Source organism: Lasioglossum baleicum, chromosome 15 (genome assembly GCF_051020765.1).
Source record: "Lasioglossum baleicum chromosome 15, iyLasBale1, whole genome shotgun sequence".
NCBI classification, from domain to species: domain Eukaryota; kingdom Metazoa; phylum Arthropoda; class Insecta; order Hymenoptera; family Halictidae; genus Lasioglossum; species Lasioglossum baleicum.
In genome coordinates this window covers 8,426,450-8,448,570 of record NC_134943.1, presented here as the reverse complement: position 1 = coordinate 8,448,570, position 22,121 = coordinate 8,426,450, and the positions used below count along the sequence as shown (strand labels likewise).

Below are 22,121 nucleotides of genomic sequence, written 5' to 3'. Positions count from 1 at the left end.
TTTAATTGCGCTCTCTGTGCGGAGTAGGCGTGGCTTGACCTGAATGGGCGTGGCTTCGTGGCCCCGACTTCAATCGAGTAATGTAGTGGATCTAGAGGACAAAATTTGTGCATCTCGTTTAAGCAGTCTAAAAAGAGTTGCTCGTCATTAAATCGACTCAAGGTCGTGATCGAAGATCAGCTCTACGTAGAGCGCTCTGAGCGGGCGTGACTGAGGGCTACCGTATTTGTAATTGCGCTAAGGCAACGCAACAAATCGTATGATTGAGAAGAAATCGCCACAAGTTTTCCGAGCGGAATCAAGCGGTTGACAAAGGAGTCTGAAGAGAGCCCGGGTAATTAGTGGGCACGGTGGCGAGCGTCTTGTCATTCGGGGGGCGGATCAATGCGGCGAGACGGTTGACGAGTAAGAATGAAGACGACGGAGAGGAATAAGAGAAGAAGAAGAAGAAGAAGAGGAGGAGGAAGGACTTGCTCGGGCCAAAAATCCGAAGCCAAGAAGAAGAGAATGGTTTATGCGCGGGCCTGGCGCGAGCCAAGAGCCTAACTCAGGGACTGGAGCATCTCGGAGCTGTTCCAACGAAGGGCATGAATGATGTATTCGTAAATATGTATAGTCGGCGAACCCCCTCCGGAAAAACGGCGGCTTTTATCGACGATCTTTATTTTCTTATGGGTTTAGCGGCGACGCTCGAGGCGTGTCCCAGGACACGTTTACGTTCGATTTAATGGCCGCCGGGGCCGAGCTTGCTCGGGATGGAAACAACCTGAAAGGGTTCGTTATTCGGGCCGATTGTTTGGACTGGCCTCGGACCGAGTCGATGAATGCTGTTTGCCTCGGAGGAACTCCCGTGTTCCTAGATATCTTGGACACAATATGGCCATTGTCAGGCTAATGGCGGGCCCGGATTAAATATTTGCCGTGCGCCCTATAGCCGAGTCGCATTCCGCAGAATCAAACAGCGATTCGTTTCGACGATTTCACAGCGCAGGAAACTAGCTTTTTCGTCATTTTCTCTACCCCCTCTCTTCGTTCATCCTACCGTTCATCCACCGCATACATTGGAAGTGAGGAATAGGCTGATCATTGTGCTCATTAAAATGTGTAATAATTTATTAGTTGTTACTTGCTTCAATTCGCGAAGATATCGATTACGAATTAATATTATTTCATGCAATTGCAGCCCGAGCTTCCTATCCTGCTGGTATCCAATTGCGAACTCAAAGGGATGGAAATGCCCGGGGAAATTGCTGTTTATTTCCCGAACAAATGAATTTTTCGCTAATCGACAGGAAGTCAGCGTTGGAGAACGCGAATCTTTGCGAAATTTCTCGAGAGGAAGCTCGCTGATTAAAAACGCGACAGAAGCGTAACGCTTTATTAAATTGGACAGTGAAATTTTCCTTTTTGCCCTGGATAAAAATGGTCCCGAGGCTTTGACGAGCGTTGGCCCAAACAGAGGGAAAACATAAATAACGCGGCTACAAAGTGAACGAAAGCAGCGCGGTGTTTTCTGGGACAGCGTAATAACCCTGCGCAGGGGTGTAGGCAAGGGTTCCGAGGCCACCCCCACGTTCTTTCAGGTCCTCGAGCCTTCCCTCCACAAATCCGGAGCACGCGATTCGCCTAACTCCCCCAGTCCTGACAAAGGATAAATTAATCAAACGACGCGCTTGATCTGCACAAGGATCTTGACTTGCGTTCGCGCAGCAGCGAGCATCGATCTGGCTGCAGGCTGTAAACAGACCTTGCGAGCATTGTCCTGTTTGACAAATAATCTTTGTTGTTCTACAAAGACTCCAAAAAATGATAAAATGATCACCGGCCGGCAACGTGTTAAAATAATTCGATGTTTTCCTCGAAGTGGAGATAAAATACGGAATTTCTAGACAGGTCGTCGGGAAATTGTGTTAGGATAATTGAAGTGGAGGAAGGAATTTTTCGGAGGAGTTACGGTTGTTCCAAGTAATTCGATTAATTTCTGGCGATGGGTGGCCGAGTTCGGTAACACACGTAATTACTGCGGCAGTCGATCTCGTATCTGTTTGCGCACACAAATTAGGCCAACAGCAGCTAAAGAACTTATCAGAGGTGTCTGATGCGCTGTAATGGGTATTAACTGCCTGATGTCCTGGTTGTACGATCATTACTTCGAGCCGTGTAACACTCGTAATTAACTCCGTGGCTGGATCTACGGCTGTGGATCTACGCCGATGGGAAACAAAGGCTTTCTCGTCGAGGGGGGTTTAATCCGTTGCCGGAGAGATGATTCATGGCTGCCGTTGTTTTTGCACGGATAAAACCCACCCTTAAACTCGGCGGCGGCTGCTCCTCTCGTCGATTAAGAGCGAAAACGTACAAAAAAGAAAAACACTCGACAAAAGGAACCACGGTAACCTCGGATAAAATCGCAGGTAAAACAACTGGTCGAACGGGGATGAAATATATGTTCAACCGTTCGGTGTAAGGCGAAGCTAAACAACAATTCGTGGACGTATTTCGCTCGATAAATTCGAGCGAACCGCCGATATGGAGATTTTCACCAAGTCGAATGGGGAATGGAGATATGCTTAACCATCGTCAAGAGAAGCCAAAAATAGAGAGTTCGTGTTATTCCACGATGAGATGGATCGGTAAATAAATCACGGCGGACTCGAGTAAACTGTGTTGCAGCGAGGACGCAAATATTTTTCGCAAATAGGTTCGTCGGGCGTAGAAATCAAGATAAAATAAACGAAGGAAGCAGAGACGAATTCGACAGGCCCACTTTATCGTTGAATCGTCCTAGCATTACAAGTAACTGTGCTACCAATTTTATGAAATATATAAAATTGATAATTTCACCAGGGGTATGGGTTTAATAGTAAACATACATCACCGAGATTGCGGTAGGAAGAGGGTGTTTCTCGAATTTTGGAGTTTTGGGGTAGTTGTTTGGAGTACGGGGTTGGAAGTTGCGAAGTTCGAGCTACACTGGAAGGATTTCGGAGCGTCTTGAACCCATCGCTGGCAGCAGAGTCGGGGGGGAGGGCTGCCCTTGTATTGATTCACAACTCCAGCCCTCCTGTCCCCCTCGGAACCCACGCAACACGAGCGAGAGGGGTAAACGAGAGAGCGACAGACAGAGAATGGTGGATGCAGTGGAAAGGGAAAACGGCAGTCAGCCCCTAAACATTGGCGTGGGATGTCGAACTATCGCATAAATTAGTCCGCATTGCCTTTTGTACGAGGCAATTGCGTTTTCCCGCGTCTCTTTACCCCCGGCACAGCGTTCCCTTCCTTCCTTTCGCAAAGAAAAACCTCGATCGACGGTGTTTGCGCCGTAATCGTATTAACCGGGCAACTGGAAAAACAGCGGAGAACTGCCGGGCGAAAATCAACAGAAATTATCGCAATTGCATATTATTTTTGAAAAGGGGTGCGCGTCCCTCTTTCAACAATTTCCTCGCCGTTCGTTTTTAATCTATAGACAGCTGCGTTATTGAAGGAAATTAAATTCGAGGCTAGATTTTCTATAGCCAGCATATAAAAATATTATGCATTTTTCAGTACTGCAAACTGATCAGCCCTTTGCGCTCGGAGCTACTTTAATATTTTCCGAATATTTCCGTTCCATATGATATTTCAAACTTTATGGATACAATACCTAAATGTTTAGTATTTGATTAGATACAGACACATTCAATAATGTAAACAATATTCTGAATAATGCTACAGCAATTTTTAGTGGCGACTCGGAGTCACCGTTCGAATGCTAAGGGTTAAAAATTGTTTTCTCTCCTTTATGTCAAAACTTCGTCGAATCTATTTAAAACCATAGAGGAGTGGGGGGGGGGGAGATAGGGCCGGCAGGGCTACGTTTTTCCACACGGCCGTGAGAAATTCGGAAATATTCGACGGGGTTCGGCGTGAAATCACGGTCCGCCGGCCCCTCTAATTGCGTCTGGTATCGGTCACAGCAAATATGAAATATCAAACATGGATCGCTAGATCCCCGGTCGGATCGACGCGAGCAAAATCGACGGGAGACCGTTCGGAATCAAAAAATAAAATGCGAACGAGGTGAAACAAAACGGGAATATGGGCTGGTAAGTATCGATCGAGGGTTTTTTTTTTTTCGTGTGCTGACGAGTTCTCGGCGGTCCCGTGAGGGCTCGCGAGATTTTCCAGGCCAGCGGGGGCTCGGAGCCCCGATTTTCATCGGGACTTATCCCCGTGGGGTGAAATCGCGGGGGTTGAATCCAGCCTGGATAAGTAGCGTCGAGAATCGGAAAAGGATTTAAAGTCGGAGGTTGTAGGGACCGTATCCCGGAATTATTGTGCAGGTTTTCGAGGACCTGCCGCCCTCTTTCAACCCCCTCTCACGTAAATACACACACACACACACACACCCCGTGGATATACCCGCGACCCTCTTTAACGAGGAACGCTCACCCCGCGCTAATGACGCTAATTATCGGTTCGAACTGTTTTGTCTGGAGATGTGCGCATTGTCTGAATACACAGCTTGGAACGCGAGGGATGCTCGGTGATCATTCGGGGGTGAAAGAGTGTCGAATCAACTCCGGCCTGTTTGTGACCGAAATTACTCAGATTCGCCCCTTTACTTTCCGCTTTGGAAGAACGAGTAATACATAATTCTGTTCAGTGAAAGTGTGAATGATAAATACATTCTTGTTATTTTTATAGGAGCCATTCACGGCCCGAAGCGATTAACCGTGCAGTGAATTTTTTAACAATCCATTACCGAGCACTGGATAGACACTGAACATTTTACGTTCGAAATATTAGATCGTTCGGAAAGTCATTTCGTTTTCTCAAGGGAAAATCAAAGCCAACTTTTTTACCTTTTCGAATAAGTTTTACGACATTCTATAAGTTCGAATAAGTTCTATGATCTATTGCGATGTTTCGGGCAACTTGAAGATCCCATGCTCGTAGAATTTCTGTTTTTTATTAACAGAAAATTGAGTTACATGGCTGTCTACGAATTTAGTTGGATCGTTCGCAAAATTGAAGGCAATCCGCACAAACCTGGTATTGCGAAGTGAACGAAGAGACGAAGCAAACGAAGTGAACGAAGAAAAAGAAAAGGGTGGATTTCTTCGGAAGAGAAGGTGGTAGAGGTTCGTGCAAATACGGTGATACGCGTGCAAATCATTTTTGCACCGGTCGGGTTAACCCGTTTCGTGGAATACCGTCTGCCAAGGGTGGCGCACACCCCTTCAACCTAAGACCCTTTTGCAAACGCTGTGTACACAAAAAAGAAGGAAAGGAGAGCAGTATCTCGGGAGCCGTGCTCAGACTTTGCTTACGCGATTAGTTTCAGCGTAATTACGGTTCGTTAGGCGGCCCGTCGATAACGAATCCGGGCCTCGACGCGATGCTCGGGAATCGACCTCGAAAACAACCAAATTCCGCTCGCGTGCACCTTTTCTCGGAGTGACTTCCATATCGATCGAAATTCGACCTCGAGGAAATTGGACCTCACTTTTTATACATTTTATATGATTATATTAGATCAGTGCAAAAGCTCGTGTCGCAGTCAAAATTAGATCGTGTTTAGTATCGTTTTAATAGGAGAAATGCCACAAATAATTTAGTGAACTAATGAAAAATGTTTCTCTGAAATGACTCTTATGAGAATTACAATGAATTCGTGCTAAATGAACTCAGAGTTGGCCGTTAATCGATTAAAATGTTAATCAAAATTGTACGATTAAAAAAGGTAATCATTGAAAAATCGACGAATGATTCAATCGATTGATGAAGTTAATCGTCAATTGTTTTTTTAAAAAAGAAATCATCGATAAATCGTTGACTGATTCAAACGATTGATTAAGTCAATCGTCAATCGTTATTCGAGGAGATTTATTGTTAATTGCGAATAACGATTGAAGTAGAAATTTATTCGTCAATCGTTGACTAAATGTTTGCCCAACTCTGAACGAACTTACATATTTCTGCAAGAAAGGGTGCGATTAAAAGCGAATCGGAGAGTTGAAGGAAAGAATTGTTGGAAAATGTACGAGGTCGTTAAATAAGGAGCAAGACAGCTTACGGCTCGAGATCCTCGAGGATTTCCCTTGCCAGATAAATAATGGACTTTCGAATGCACCTGTATCCCGAGGTCTCGGCTTCCGAACGGAGAAAGAGGGTCCCTGGATATTGCGATTTCCGGGCCAGGGAGCGACGTGTTTCCCGATGTTACAATTTCGATTATTATTCGGAGAGTCGGTTCCGAAAGAATGGGGACAGCGGTGGCGATAGAAGTCGGTCGCAGGTTTTATTGGCCGGAACACAGGGAACACACGGGTAGAAAGAACCGTGTCGAAGGAAACGGGATGGAGAGCAAGTTGTGCTGCCCCCGCAACTTGGATTCGAGACTCTCGAAGGCTTATTAAGGCCAAGCGTCATCCGGGACAAGTTCTTCCTTCCCCCCGTTTTCTCTCCGCCCACATATCCCGACCGAAACCCTCCACGAATTCGGTAATTTTCTTGGCGTGCTCCGTTGAATTTTTCATCGGCCATCTTGGTCCTCCTGTTCTCCTTTCATGCCGCCCACCGAACGCCATTGTTTCTCGTCGGGTTCCCCCGTCGATACTCTTCCTATCAATTTCCGGCCGCCACCGGAACCATAAATGTGCTTCAAATTTTACGCTCGATTTTTCGATTTGCCAGATCGGTGTACCCTGTTTGAAATATTGGCGATTCGAAAAATGTTGGCAAAGGCTAATTGCAACATGTGCCCATAATTATAAAAGTGATCTCTAAGATATTAGTAAGTGGATATTGACGCTAAATGAATTCCAGATAATGTTGAAATTAGAAGCACTATCGAAAGGTTAATTTTTGACAATACCGTAAAAATTACATTGAATTAATTTAGTTTAAAGGGAGAAAGAAGATTGAAAGTAGCAATTTATGAAATAGCAATGTTTGCCAATGAAAAATTATGAGAGGAAAGAATTACAGGAGGAAGACCGGTTGTGGGAAATACGCAGAGACAAAATGAGTAGATAATTCGCCGTTGAAAAGAAGATCAAGGATAGGATTGAGTTTGAGAGAGAGTAAAAAATTGCCAGTGTACCATTGGAAAATAATGAGAAAAACAGAATTGAAGGAGGAGGACTGGGTGTACGAAATACGAATTGGATAATGGAGGAAAAGGATTAAACAAGGTGTGCTGGGTGTACAAAATACTGGGTGGAGAAAATGAGCGAAAAAGTTGATAATTTATCGGAGAACGATATAAGAGGAGGAGAAAATGGAGGTTGCCGAGTTTGCCGTGTACACAGTGCGAAATAGAGAGTTGATAATTTGCCAGGGGGGGGAACCGGCGACGTAAAAAGAAAGAAAAATAGGAGGATCGAGTTTAGGAAACGCACGGCGGAAAAACGAAGGCCGGCCGTTGAAACACAATCGTGGTAGGTTTCTCGCGCGAAATAATCTGTAAGAATTCACCGTTCCTACGGGAAATAGAGAGAAAGAGAGGAAGGCAATAGAGCCATGACTGTTTGATTGAGCGTTAAATGGACGTTCAATCGAGCAAACCGAACACCACGCCGCGCGCCGGTTGGACCTTTTCGCGCTCGAGGCTCGTCGAGCCAGAAAACAAAAAAGAAAGCGAGCCTTTAATTCGTTCCTGGAAGCGTTCATGTGCTCGCGAGTAGCATCGTTCCTGCGAAATCGAAAGGTCGCTCCTAACAAATCCTTCGCCTCGAAACAGTACATTTTCCATGCATAGAAATTGGTCGAAGACGAAGCTTGAAAATCAATTTTCTGAAGAATTCTTATGAAGGCGCTTCTTCTATGCATACCAGTCTTTCGATTGTTCCTAATGCAGCTGTTCATCCGATTTAATCGCCAGCAATTGAATAATTAATCGACAATTTTGATACTCTCGGTCAAAATGGGATTCAGTTGAATCAATCAACTAGAGAAGAACTGATTGAATATTCACTGCCAATCGTGACCGTAATCGCGACGCTAATTATACGAACAAACGTTGCAAAAGTTACAGAAATTCATCGATCATTTCGAACTGTGTCTATACGAGAAAATTATGCAAACTATTGTACCGGGTGAGTCATTTAAGGTGAAACAGACGTTAGGGTGAAGTGCTCAAATATCAACCAGTTTTTGTTGGTCATTTTTTGATTATTTTAGAATGCTCTTTTCAATCCATCCTTGCCACATTTTATCATAACCTACGGAGACAACTTTGCAAATCGTGTTAATTTTTATCATTGGATTCATCGACAAACACGCACACAAACAGGTGTAAATCCGACCATGCAACCTTCACGCGGTACACCGTGAGTAATGCTAATGCAGGCGGCACTGTCACTTTCAAGCCTTATAACTTGAAAAATGTCCAAGGTCAAATCAATGACACCATTTTATGTCCCCCTTGAAACCGTACAACTTTTGTCTGAAACATTACTCTCCAAAATGCTTCATTTCCGAGATATACGTCTGTTTAAATGACTCACCCGGTATATTGAGGCAATTAGAATTGATAGAACATTGCATGAAATAAAAATGTTATTTGTTTCCACCGATACAGCTATTGGAAATTTAAATTAGTGGTAGACGCTAGACAGCAGAGGTAATTTTCGTAGTTGCCTGTTCGTTCGATCAATTTTTGCGGATCCTCTATCGGACGACAGTTTGTCGACTACATACTTCTATCAACGACGAGGCTCTATTGAATTTACTAACGAGCCATGTAGCACGCAACGATTCATTTAATTACTGTCCTTTGGATACCGAATATCAATATTTTGCGCAGATGCAATTACTAAATGTTCACAATATTAATGAGAGACACTATTAATAATACCGACAGTATTATTAAACTGGTTCCGTGAAACGGTTAATTACCAGCCGCGCTAAACTCCGTTGTCCGCGATTTCGATTCTAATTTCGTCCATTTTGCCCCGTTTAACCCTCGCCGCGCTTCAATTCGTGACCTGTAGCCTGCGGAAATGGCTTTCACGCGTGATGACGGATATAAAACCATTATGAACGAGCTTAATCACAATATTTCCTGCTGTGAACAGGTGGAAATAGACACCGGACGAAATTCTACCCAGTTTTGCATTTTATACGTTCCAATCATTCAAGTTGGCTATCTCCGAACCGCACATTTACATGTAATACATGTACATTTACATTTTATATTTACCGTGCATTTGAACTAAATTCTAAACGAACCTTGAGATATGGCATTTTTTGTGCATACGGATAGCGGACGCTGAAAATTAAGGGGCTACTTGGGATGTGCAGCAGAGTTGTGCAGAATTACAATTGTGAATTACTCCAGGAATTATAATTACAAAGTAATTGAATTATATTGTACTTCAGTCATATTGTAATTTATAATTCAGATCTTCATTCAATTACATTACAATGTAATTCGTAATTGCAATTGGGGTACAATTATAAAATACATTGTAATTGAATTACAAGGTAATTGGTAAATGCAATTGCAATGTAAATAAAATACATTGTAATTAAACTACAATGTAATTGGTAAACGCAATTGCAATGTAAATAAAATACATTGTAATTAAATTACAATGTATTGCGTTGGCAAATAAGTTCGTTCGGTTTTTTAGAGTGGAATAAATCACAAAAACCGAACGAACTTTTTTGCCAACCCAATAATTCGTAATTGCAATTGGAGTACCATTATAAAATACGTTGTAATTAAATTACATTAATTACGAATTACGATGTAATTAAATTAAAAATTAAAAAATAATCAAGTAACAATCAGAACCCGAAATTTTTCGGGTACTCGCGCACACCCCTAAGGGCTACATTTGCATCCTCCGAAGCTAATCTCTCTGAAAGATATTATTTCGCACAGATTTGCTGTACATTTTCTTATTTTGACAAATGTAAAATTAGGGGAGGGGGCTACATTTGCATCCTCCTTGGCGAATGGTCGCGATTGCCCCGGACTAGAAAACGGCAGATGGGTTGCGGCGATGGGTTCGGTCTCGGAGCGGCGTGTTGTTCGTGAAAGGAACAAAGCTTGTTTCCAGGTGGGCGTGAATTCTGAAGCGAGCAGGAGCGGATCATCTTGACGCGGGGCGTCGAGTGTCCGTCACGGACCGAGAATAAGGGAATAAGGGGAATAAATGAATACGAAAAAAGGGCGGCGTTGAAAGGGCGCGGCGTGCCGCCGGACAAATTGCCAGTCGGCAACGAAACGGAAAAGAGCGTCCTCGTCCTCGTCTTCGAGGAAAACGGGAAAGTCCTCTCTCGTCTGCCGATGAAAGGACAAGGAATATCGTCGAGATTCCGTTCTTTTCGTCTTTTCGCTCGACGGAACTAATCAATTCTGTCCTTGGAGTGGCCGCGAGATTCGTCAGGACGAATTTCCTCTCGCGTTTAATCCGCGAGCATCGAGAGGAGGGGACGACTAAGAAAGCCAGAATATCTCGAATAAAGGGGGAAAGGGGAAGAACGAAGAAATAGGGAAAAAGAGAGCAAAGTTAAAAGGAGAAGAGAGCGAAGTCGAGGGAGAAAAGTTCGTACCAGGCCAGAGTTTAATGAGATTCGTGGACAATTTAATTGAAAGCAATACGGGCGGGGGGCAAATAAACGACCAACCAGTTTCCTTTTCTTCTGTGCCCGGCCCCCCAACGAAGAAACGGATTGAAAGAACCGGCCCCGGCAGCATCCCATGTTTTCCGTTAATTAAAGTATATAATAACCGGGGGATGGGGGACAAAGAGGATTCCGTTTGCAGAAGATGGAACCCTCTCCGCCGTGTTAAGTCCGGAAATAATCGCTTCGGGATGATAGTATTTTTCCTGAGACGCTTCCTCTTCTCGCGACGACGCGGCAAACCTGGAGGAAACTCTACGATGATGCGAGAGATCGAAATTACCCGCAGGAATATAATCGAATACAAGAAGCGTGGTGTGAACATTCTTGTTACGTGAAGAACAAAATTTTTCGATCCCTCGATCTACATTTTTCCTCTAGCCCGACGTGAAAAAGATCGACGAGCCTTTTTCTGGTCGTTCGAACGTTGTTAATCGATGTTACAATTTCAGAAGAAGTGGAGCCACGTCGTAAAGGCGCTGCCGATTCAGCGACATCGATCACCGTTCCAATCTTGTTAGGTTTAATAACTTGATAAATTACAACCGACCCATCCGGCCCCGTTCACGCGAGAACTGATTGAAAACGTGCACACCGGTCATTAATAATTCATCAGAGGCGGAACAAAAAAAGAACCCACACACACAGAGAGAGAGAGAGAGAGACTATACTCTTTATTCTGGCTCGCCACTGAATATTTCGCGCGGCTGTTTTCGAGATAAACTCGGGTAAACAATAAACACCGGTGCCCGCGAATACGGTGCCCATGAATAATTCGTAAAAATATTTGAACGGGTGAACCTTGTTGATAAATATACATGAGTCGCCAGATCTTCGTCCTATTTCATCGAAACTGCGCCTCCGAATAATTTAAATAATGCCCTAGATATGCGTAGAAATAAATATTCTTGATCGACGGTCCCCCGGTGAGAAAAATGTTCAATTACCGCGGGGAAAAAATCTTGCGTTGCGAAAAAGTCGTAGCAAAAATTGGTTGCACGGCTCGAGAAAAATGGAAAAAATTTCTGTATCCTGCTCCTCGATGCTGGAAGCCCCGCCCAGGCTGATTCCGAAAAGAAAATGGCGACGGATGGTTATTGCGGCTGCCGTCTTCCGAGGGATTGAATTTTTATCAAAAGATTCCCATTACCCTCGCACGCATCCTCTAAGAAACCGTGAAATTTATGATATATTCCGGGAATATTTCCACCGTGAGGTGGTCGTACACCCCCTGGCTCTTCTGAATCAACCGTAGCATACGGCGTACGGTGCGCCAGGATTGCAAGAAGCTGGACAAAATTCGTATCTCTCTCTGGTAATTATACATTATTAATTACCAGGAGGACGGTTTTAGGGTCCGTGTAATCTGATTCTGGCGTTACTTATTTGCTGGAACGAGAAACTACCCTTGCTGGGGATGTTGCACCCTGAGAAATTGAAATTTTGCTGTTAACGGTGCTTCATAAACGTCCTCTCGCGTAAAAGAATACTTGAATAGCTAACATCAATAAAATCACAAATCTCCTACCGAACTTGAAACGAATATCAAGCGAATGGAGAGAATGTTAAAATTGCGAGGCACGTGATTTGGTACTAAAATTATTATTAGTTGGAATAATATCCTCCTTTTTCGACTCGTTAAGGAATACATTAATGTATTACGCATACGCTACGCGGGTTTATAAATTTCCCCAGCGCCATTGATTTATTCGTCCGTAAATTCACAATAAATTGACAGATGGTAATCCCGGAATAAATTATATTCGGAGTATCTTTGGCAGGAGATTAACATGTGTTTGCGAGTGCTTAATTTCAGTATTTCTGTCGAGGCAGAGCCGCATTTTAAAGCAATGCGCGGCCAGTCTTGAGATTTACCGCGAGATCCGGGTCGCCGCGGCGGCCGTACGTGTAATTAAGTAGCAAAAAGACGGACGTGCTGGCAAAAAGGGGGTAAAGAGGTGGCGAGGGGTGAGAAGGGATTGGGTCCGTGGGTGGAGCAGGGCCGACGACTCTTTTTCCCAAGCGAGGGTCGTCGATCCACGCCAGCGAAAGGCAAATGGATTCTTTTTTACGCGTGGCCGCGAGCTACGCGCGCGGTAATATTTGCCTAATTCGCCGCTTAGCATGCGGGGAACCAACCCTGCAACCCCCGAGGCACCTCCACACTCTTTCTTTCTTCGGACGAGCCACAACTCACTCTTTCTCTGTCCCTTTCTCTCTCTCTCGGCTCGCAAACCCTTTCGTCCTTTTTCTCGCGAGGACGCTGTTCACCCTACTCGCAGCTGAAACCGCCCCCGTAAGTCTCGCGTGGGAGGAACATGGGGCGGAGACGAATTAATTCCGTGATTTCTTTGCTGGCCCTCTAACCCCCTTTGACTTCGGGTTAAAGCGGAACGCTCTCCGCTCTTTCTACCTTTTCCCCGTGCAATTTATTCCCCCTCTGATCCTTCGCTACACGGACCCTTTTCCTAGCTCTTCGACCCTATCGTGAATTATACGTTGCGTGTATTTCATTTCGATCGTACGCCCCCGACCCTATTTTTACTGACGTCGACAGTTTTATTCTTTAGGTGTGTTCAAATGTTTCTACAAATTCGTCCAGTAAATGTGGATCTGTCCTTCTAGTCCTGGACCAGCGCGCGACAATACCGGAGACCCTAGTTTGTACATCCGGTGAGAATAAAAAGCCGGGGGTGTGCCCTGAAGTATTTAATCAGTTCAAAGTTTATAGAAGAGTCTCGCATAAGAACGACAGATTCGCCGAAGTCGTCCGTTAGAAACTGGTTTCGCGGGAGAGCTAAACGACCGGATAAAAAAAATAGGAAAATACCGGGAAAAAAAGTTCAGCGCCGTTCGAGAATCTTCCGTCGACTTTCATTGGGCCGTTCTCCCCGTCTCGGACTGCATCCGAAATCAAGGGCCTCGCGCGCCCGAACACTTCGCGGATAATGCAACAAGACGCACGGACTTTCGCCGGCTTCATTAGCATAATTCCCCTTAACGCTCGGCTTGGATATTCATTAGCGTAATTCCCCGTAATGTTTAGCGGAGCTAATGTCCCACGGCCGTCGCGGAAAGCCCACGGGTTCCCGACGTACGATTTTTAAGGGGGCTTTAGGGGATGCATCCTAATGGGCGAACTTTCGAGGAACCTCTCCGAGACGACTCACGGCCCGCCCAAGAAAATCTTCCCCGCTTTACCGGAGATTTTGCCTAACAACGCGATTACATTTTTACTCCGTTCATTGCTCCCTTAAATAACAAACGAATGGGGGCAACGAACCAACAGAGAGAGATAGAGAGAGAGAGAGAAACAGCGATCTGCGGGCAGTGCAGTTTCAGGAAGCCCGAGAAGCAAAACTAATTTCACTGTGCATTCATCGCATTTCTATTGTTTCTGCTTTTGGTTGTTGTGAATACGTCGATTATATTTATCAGCCTGTCCCGAAAGTTCGTTTCGGTTAATGCGCGCAATGGAAATTCGTGATTTCTTTGGAAAACAACTGGCACGGTTAAATAAAAGGAATCTCTCGGGACAATCACTGGATTATCGAAAGATTCAAGCGTTACAATGATATCATTCTTGCAAAAGGGTTGCAGCGAGTTGTAAACCGGGTCGATACTAGAGACCGTGGTTTTGAATGTGTATACGTGTATTTGTTACACGTGAAATAGGGATCTCTACTCGATACCGAAAGTTGCAAACGGTGGACAGCGAGAGGATAAAAGTTTCTCTTTGTAATCGCGCTTCAAGGCGCGGCGCAAGGAGCTCGCGGAAAGAAAGGGACGCTCGCGCGAGTAGCTTTCAATTACATCTGAGATTCGTTTCACGTTAACGTTTAACAAACGCGCGACCGGAGTCGTAACCGCGGCCAGTCGCGGCGTTGTGACCGCTGCATAATTATCGTCGCGATAATTGCGCGTGGTCGGTGTGCTTTATGTGCGTCGACGCATCTCTCGGGCCAGAAGGCAGCCAGCTCGTTAGCGAAATGGAACGCGATTGCGATCCTAGTCGCGCGACGCGCTCGCCGCGGTCTGTTTGTTTCTTTCGCCTTTTTCGTTCTTTTCCCTTCCCTCGTGGTTCCCTTGTGGCTCCTTCGTGTGGCGGCCGTTTACGCCCGTCCCTTTTGCCCGTCTCGTCGCCTTGTCCCTTTTGGTTTCTCCGGTTTCCCTTTCACGGCGACAACGCGTCCCTCCACCAACCACGGCCCCCCCGGAAACTCGGTCCTCTCTGCGTCGATTGTCCTCTCGTACGCCTCCAGCGTTCTTGTACACAGTTAGCACCCTAACTTCCCGCAAGTTCTGATCCTCTTCCTCCCACTCTCTCTCTCTCTCCATACTCGAAGAATCGGGAAGTTTAACCGCTAACTACACTGCAAGATCGGTTCGCCCTTTACGGTCACAATTTATTAATTTAGTTGAACCTGGTCAACAAATTTATTTCTCAAGCTGCAGCTTTTCTTGCGCCATCCTTGGGATGTTAATTAACTACCCAAGAAGTTTAGGAAACCTCCCGACAATTTCAATCTCAATTTATTACTTTTTATCAATGAATCCTGCCATTGGACTGCTCTAAATTGAACGCCCTAAGAAAAGTCATTGCTCGCTCGTCAACAAACGAGTGTTTCAAGCTGCAACTTTCTGTACACGTTCCTTGAACATCTACCTAAATGTAGGAGACGTTCAGCGAAATTGCATGCAGCCGTTCGGCTACTAAAATTGTTCGTACGTGCTGAAATACCGTCGATTTTGTTGATTTACCAAACATCCTACTCTCGGCGCGTACGTGTTCGAATTGGACGCGCGCGAACGCGGAATATCTCGTGTTACGTCCGACTCAGAGGCTAACAGGAAGTCCATGAATTCGAATTGATCGCGCGCGCGCGCACAAAAGAGAGCCATTCGCGTCCGGTTTAATCGTTGACGATAATTGCAGCGGTTTTTTTGGGATGTGATTGACGCGACACGCGCCGGAAAAGAAAAACCAGTATTCGACCGGTGAAAAATCACGTGAATCTTTTATCGCTGCGTCGAAAGTGGCAGCGAGCAGTTGGATAATCGAGAAAGTACTTCGATTTAGCTACACTTTTGTGTGCGCGTTTCGAGGAACTTCACGTTTCTCGAGCGAGTCGAGAGTCTCCGAGGGCCGAGAGGGATCAGAACTACGGTGAAGCTGACACAGAAACCGTAGCTTCGCTACGGAACGAGGGAAATCGATGGGAGGGTGGTGGAGTCGGATGTCAAGATAGATCAAAATTCTCAGGGAAGGGGCTCCGAGAAAAAAGAACCGGAAAAGACGTCACGGGACTGCGAAAAGTAACGTGACGGCGAGAGAGAAACGGAAAAAGGAAGCTGCGGAGAGATACCCGTGAAAGCAAACTGGCGCGAGGGAAGTCGGGGGGACACCGAATTCCCCCGGGTGGAACGGGAAAATCAGGGAAAAATGGAGGATGCGGGGACAGAGGGCGTTACGAAAACTTGGGGCGCTGAAGGAGACCGAGAATCGTGAAAGAGATGCTCGAAGTCGAACCAACCTGGGAGACTGTCTACAAAAATCATAAACTGGTGGACTATGATGCAATGGCGACATCGGAGGTACTGGAAAACTATTTTCCTTTTCGGTTTTCGATACAGAGATACCGTAAGCCGGTTCGACGTGTCCGTGCTACGACATAGATCGCGTAGGGCTACTATTTTTTGGTGACCTCACCGACCGCGACGAAGGACAGCGTGTTATAATTAAACCAGGCCTGGGCAACTCGTGCTGCGAGAGTCGAGGACGTAGAATCGGTTGAAACAGATCCGGACAGCTTCATCGCTTCTCGGCCGGCCAGCACAAGTCGCTATTTACCGTCTTTATGAAGTTGCCTATGTACGACTCGGCCTAATAAGGACAACTCAAGCCCTTGCCGTAACATTTTCTTTACAGTTACAGCGATTAAAACGTCTTTGTCCCGAGAAATGTCGTAGAACATTTATTTTCGTCTAAAAAGTAATATTCATGTTTGTCGGACTTTGTTAAAATCTCCGTCACGAGTCTGACTCGTGAAAATACGGCAAGGGGTAAACGTATCGATGAAATTGATAAAGACACGTTCAAAAATGTACAGAAATAATTGTCGTTGTCGTTGCATCGACGCAAATAATACAGCGAGAAAGAAATGTGGAGTTGCTACAGGGACTCGGTAATTAGGAGCAATTTAGCGTATCGACCGTCGAATATATTTCATTTATGTCGTCAACGGCTATTGCGGTTATTAACACGCTCACCCGGCGGCTCCGTTGTCATCATTATAATAAATCCATTATTAGCAGAACGTATTTGTAGAGGCGAAAGTAATTTTACCAAGTTGCACGCTGCAAACTCACCCCCTTCTGTCTTTCTCTCTGGCTCTCGCTCGGTCGCTGTTAAACGCTGTGGCTTCGGCACAAAGCGGCACGAAATTAACCGACACGAAATTGTATTTCACGCTGAACAGACTAATTCCACGGAATGGAGATGATGGCGTCTTTATCCCGGGTTACAGCCAATGGGGACGCGCGTCGCTGTTCGTTGTGCATTTGACACCTTGCTCGAACGATTATCTATGCGACCCGTTTTATTCGACCGGAAGCCGAGCGCGCACGAGAGAACCGGCAAACCAAATCCAAAAACGGCCGACAGCCATTGTACGCGAGCCACCCCGGATTTCAACGTCGAGGGAAAACGTCGGAAAACCGGGATGCAAACGTATGACCTGAACGATTCTTCCAGAGACACATTAATTCCATCGAGATTCAACCTGTTGGTCGAGCGAGACGAATTAACGCTTCGTTTTTATCGACTGATTCGCCTTCCTTGGCTCGCCGGAAAATTACACGCTGCAACTCCACAACTGCATTTTTATCCAAGCTAAAAATGGGAGACGATCTCTGCTGATATTTCTATTTCTCATATTTCACCTACGAGACCACTCTGGTTAACCCTTTGCAGTCGGAGCTATATTTTCACTCGAAAATTAAACAATTCTTCTTGGCTAGAATAATTACAGCATTGTCACCATAAACGCATAAGCTTCGGGGGATCTGTATGCGTTTATCTGAGACGGGTAGCTATTTTCTTGAGCTTCGAAGGCCGAGCCGAACTTACAATTAGAGAAGGATAGCGCGTGTAAAGAGAGACCACGTGTGCCGGCGACTGCGACTCTCCGCGTCTTTTTCTTTCCCATACGCTGTCCTTCCTTGCGCCCGAAACGTTCATCGTCAATTAAACCGCTAAATACAGTTGAAATTATACCGTGTTTGGTCTCTTTTTTTTAATCAGAAAAATGCCACGAATATGTTGATGAAAATTTCATTAAAAAATAAGCAATGATAAAAAAGATTAAATATTGGTGTTACATCGTGAGAACGCACGGGCCTTTGAACTGTGCCGACTGCGACTCTCCGCGTCGCATTAGTGGTTCACACTGGTATACCCGAGCCGAGATAAGATTACTAAAGTGGAGGGGATATTTTTTTTCTGCGTTTATCTGCTACAGCTTTTATGCGTTTATAGAGGATTTACTGTATATGATTTCCTTCACATTTTATATGTATGAAATTGATCAAATACCTCATACAATACTGAAATGTTTAGTGATTGGTCAGGTACCAACATACTTAATAATGGAAACAATATTTTGAATAATGGTACAGCAATTTCTAGCGGTGCCCCGGTTAATCAAATCAAACTACTCTCAAACAACATATACAATTTACAGGTGTAACGAACAACAACGTCACCTGCGAAGACCATTCGGTCGTCGAAATCAATTTTTCTCCGGTGTTCGCGAAACGATTCCGGGGGAAATGGATGTTCGCGAAGAACATCTAGATGAACACCGATACAATCTGAAATAAATGAAACAAAAGAAATGGTTATACCAGAGAGGTGACTTACCGGGACTGGTTCGGTTAACTGTATTTACTCCGTCGGTGATCCATGGGGCGTGAAACGAAATTCAAAAGCAAACGGCTGGTTCTCGTCCCTCTGTTATCCTTTTGTCGGTCGCGCACACGTTCGCGAACGCTCTCTCGCGCGATTGCTCATGTTCGCATGAACATATCTCCGTTCGATGCTTCGTCTGTATTATGCTCTGTTACGCGGTTAATGAACCATTTCCCTGCGGGCTCCGGAGACACACCCGGTGGTTCTACACCATGGAATCGATGGGGTCCCCTAATTCGCCAGGACGACATCTAATCGGTTGAAATTTCGTCGAGGAAGTTCGGCTCGCGGAGCACAAGCCGGACACTTGTTCGCCTGCACGAGCCTCGAGTAAACTCGTCTGATCGATTCAACCCTTCTGCACACACCCAAACTTGTCCGCGACGTTCGGTAACAATCTTCATTGTTTTAGCACACATAAACATTTCTTCCGCCGCGCACCGAGTATTGACACGAGGGTTAGTTGCTTCGTCCCGCGTCGAACAATCCGCGGTTGTCACGCAACACATCGAAACTAGAAAAATGGCCAAGTTTGGCGACACACCCGAATCAACAGGAAAGGTAGAGTAACATTTTCTTTCGTTTGCTTTGACGGCCGCGGTGATACTAATTGTAAGGCTCGGCGGTCAAATATCCTTCGTTATTGTTTGTTTACCCGCTAAGTCTATTTTCCGAGTGCCGGGCTATCGCGAACAGGTATCGGCCCCTCCCTCGACGCAGTGTCTGTTTACTACTCGACCTATTACGTGTGTTACCTACCTACTTTCGCAGTTAGAGTCCGTTCCTTGCGGTGGAATTACGTTCTTTACAAATCTACAGTACATGCGTACAAAAGAAATGACTTTTACACTCTAATAAAGAATTAATGCCCTAAGTGTCGTCTATAAAAAGGCTTCCAAAACCTCGTCCATTAAAATAAACAGATGATAAAAATCTATAGAAATGTATAGAAACGTAACTCGATACTCCCGCTGTTTCACAAAATAATTTTCAGCGAAACTAAAGCACGACTGGCTATAAGAAAAATAATAGAAGTTTGCGGCGAGATGAAAACGGCATAATAAAATAAACATAACGAGCCTCGAAGCGACGAACGTAAAAATAATATTGATATTTCCGGTGAAGCGGAGGTGAGTGGATTTCTGGTTCCGGATGGCGATGCGTTTTCTGCGAGCGTACGTTATCAGCCTTGCGATAGGAAGTGTGTGTGTGTGTGTGTGGCTGCCGGGACGTGTTCCTTTCAGTGCAAACGAACGCATAGAAAAACGTCGCGAAACGCGAGACCGCGAGGACGGGAGTAGAGTTAAGATTCTTGGATTCGGATCCAATATGAAAGATTCCGATCCTATTCAAATAGACGACGAGACGGGTCCCTCGCGGTGGGAAACGCGTCACATGCACAGACTGGATTTTCAATATCCCTTGCATCCAACGGGAGGCTGTATACTGAACGGATAGTCTGATCAGTCGACTTATCGCGTCTCAGAAACCATCTACCGCGCCCCCTCCCCGTATCGTATCGACTCTCGAAAATCTGCGAAGCAACACGTACCTGCTTCCGTATTCCCCCGTGAAAAAATATCGGATGCGCCGGAGCTTATATATAACCCTTTCGCTTATAGCACCGTTGTCAGGCTAAAGATGACGATTTCTTATAGAATCTGCATACCGAAGTCAGATAGTTGCTCGTTTCTTTGAAGACGAAATGAAATTCTATTCCCGTTAGTCGATGTGTGTGTAGATTTTCCTTTTCCTTCGATGGAAATTCTGTGAAAGAAATTGTAGAGCAAATGCGTCGGTGTCTTATGATTTTCCACTGTTAGACTGCAGATTTCCGCGGAGATTTTGATCGATGAAACGTGTTACATTACGCTCGCAAGAAGACGGAAATCTAGTTAACTGTTCGACAACACCGACTTTTTAAGTACATAAGACCAGCAATCTAATAATTATCGATTTGGCACGAAACACCGAAGTAGGGCGTTGAAACATTGATGCAATCTAGCAGCGAAAAAGGTCGGAGACCCATACATATTTAAGCGAACTTGTCCATCTTCTCTGCTGAAATAAATGAGATTTGGTATAGCGAATCGCCTCCTCGCGGGCTCTCCATCTTTCATTAGGTCTCGCTAATTCTCATACCGAAAGAGAGAGCGAGAGAGAGAGAGAGATTCAGTGATTTAGTAATTCGGTTGAATTTCTGGATAATTCGGCCAGAGAATTGGGGTAGCATCGTCGAAAGGAGGACGAATCCAAGGAACGAACGAGCATGGGGCGTTCGAGGATCCCTTGGCCTCAGAGGAGAGGAGAAGTTGCTACAAAATCGTTAAAAATTGTTGAATTGGAAAATAGACGAGCCACTAAATTATCCGCAGAACATTACAAGACATGACTTGCTAATGAACCAGCAAATTTTTAATTTCTTAGATCGAATACCCGCGGTAAGGGTAGTTTTCTAAAGACGGTTTCTCATTTCAGGAAGCAAGTAATACCAGAACTATACTCTACAACCCCCGAGAAACGTCTAAAACAATTCGATTGGTAACGAACAATGTCTAACGACCAGGGACACGGATTTTGTTCAGATTTTTATTTGCGATTCTGGCCGAGTGTGTGCGCTGGAACGAACATAGCTCGAAAAATCGCGGATCCCGGATGCTGGATGGTACAGTCCTGGCCAGATCCTCCCGTTTTATCTGTGCGGTAGCTATATATAGATGGCTGGAGCAGTGCCGTCTACAGTGCCGAGTCCGTACTACGTCAGTGCAGTCGCTACTTCGCTGAAAAGCATATCTCGCGGGCTATCTCGCGAAATTCCGTGGATTCTCGGGGTCGGTTTCGCGTCGGCCGCGCAGTTCACCGGAATTGGCCCCCGGAGCGCTCTCGTGAGTATGATCGTCGTGTGAACACATCTCTCGAACCTGTTCGATCACCAGGACGACAGTCCTCTCACAGAGTTTCGCATATCGGTGTGTGTGTGTGTGCGTATGTATGCGTGTGTCACCGCGATCGAATCATGGATGTGAAACGCGGTTGTGGAAACTGGGGAGGGGAGGGCAAGAGGATTTCGAGGACAACCTTGACCTTAGGGGTGGTAGGCCTCCGACAGAGGCAGGCTGTGTCGACAGAGAGAACGAGAGAGTGAGAAAGATTGAGCGAGAGAAAGAGAGAGAAAGAGGCAGTGTTGAAACGAGAACGGTGACACTTTGTTGAATAGGGAGCGGAACGTGTGCGGGCGCGATGGAATACGCGAAAGTGGTCGATAACATCGCGCGCGCCCGCGCAATTCTTACGTTTCTTCCGCGCGGACGAAAAACACCCGTCTCATGAACAGAGGAGGAGAACGGATTCTCTCCCGGAGGCGAGTCCGAGAGGCTCGTCGCCCGATCAGTAATCGGGAAAACGCTGGTCCAGGGTGTGCGTTGCCAGCCGTTGCTCTTCGGTGTCGTTGTTTCTCCTTTCGTGAGAGCACGCGCGCAACAGAGAGCGCGAGAGAGAGAGAGATATACTCTACGACCACCTCTCTCTC

At 45.6% G+C, this 22,121-nt stretch overlaps 1 protein-coding gene across 5 annotated transcripts in view; it reads left to right on the top strand.

Moving 5' to 3' along the window:
- Sdc (Syndecan) overlaps positions 1–22,121 on the top strand; it is a 177,529-nt gene that overhangs the window by 141,768 nt on the left and 13,640 nt on the right. For 2 of the 5 annotated variants that reach the window (XM_076438856.1, XM_076438855.1), the window contains one exon: positions 17,103–18,592. The exons of 1 other annotated variant lie outside the window; for it this stretch is intronic. In XM_076438856.1, the coding sequence (XP_076294971.1) occupies positions 17,103–17,364 (262 nt within the window). In that variant the 3' untranslated portion in view covers positions 17,365–18,592. Of the gene's footprint in view, positions 1–17,102; positions 18,593–21,155; positions 21,478–22,121 lie in introns of those variants that run through there. 2 more of the 5 variants (XR_013010509.1, XM_076438853.1) reach the window with 1 other exon arrangement.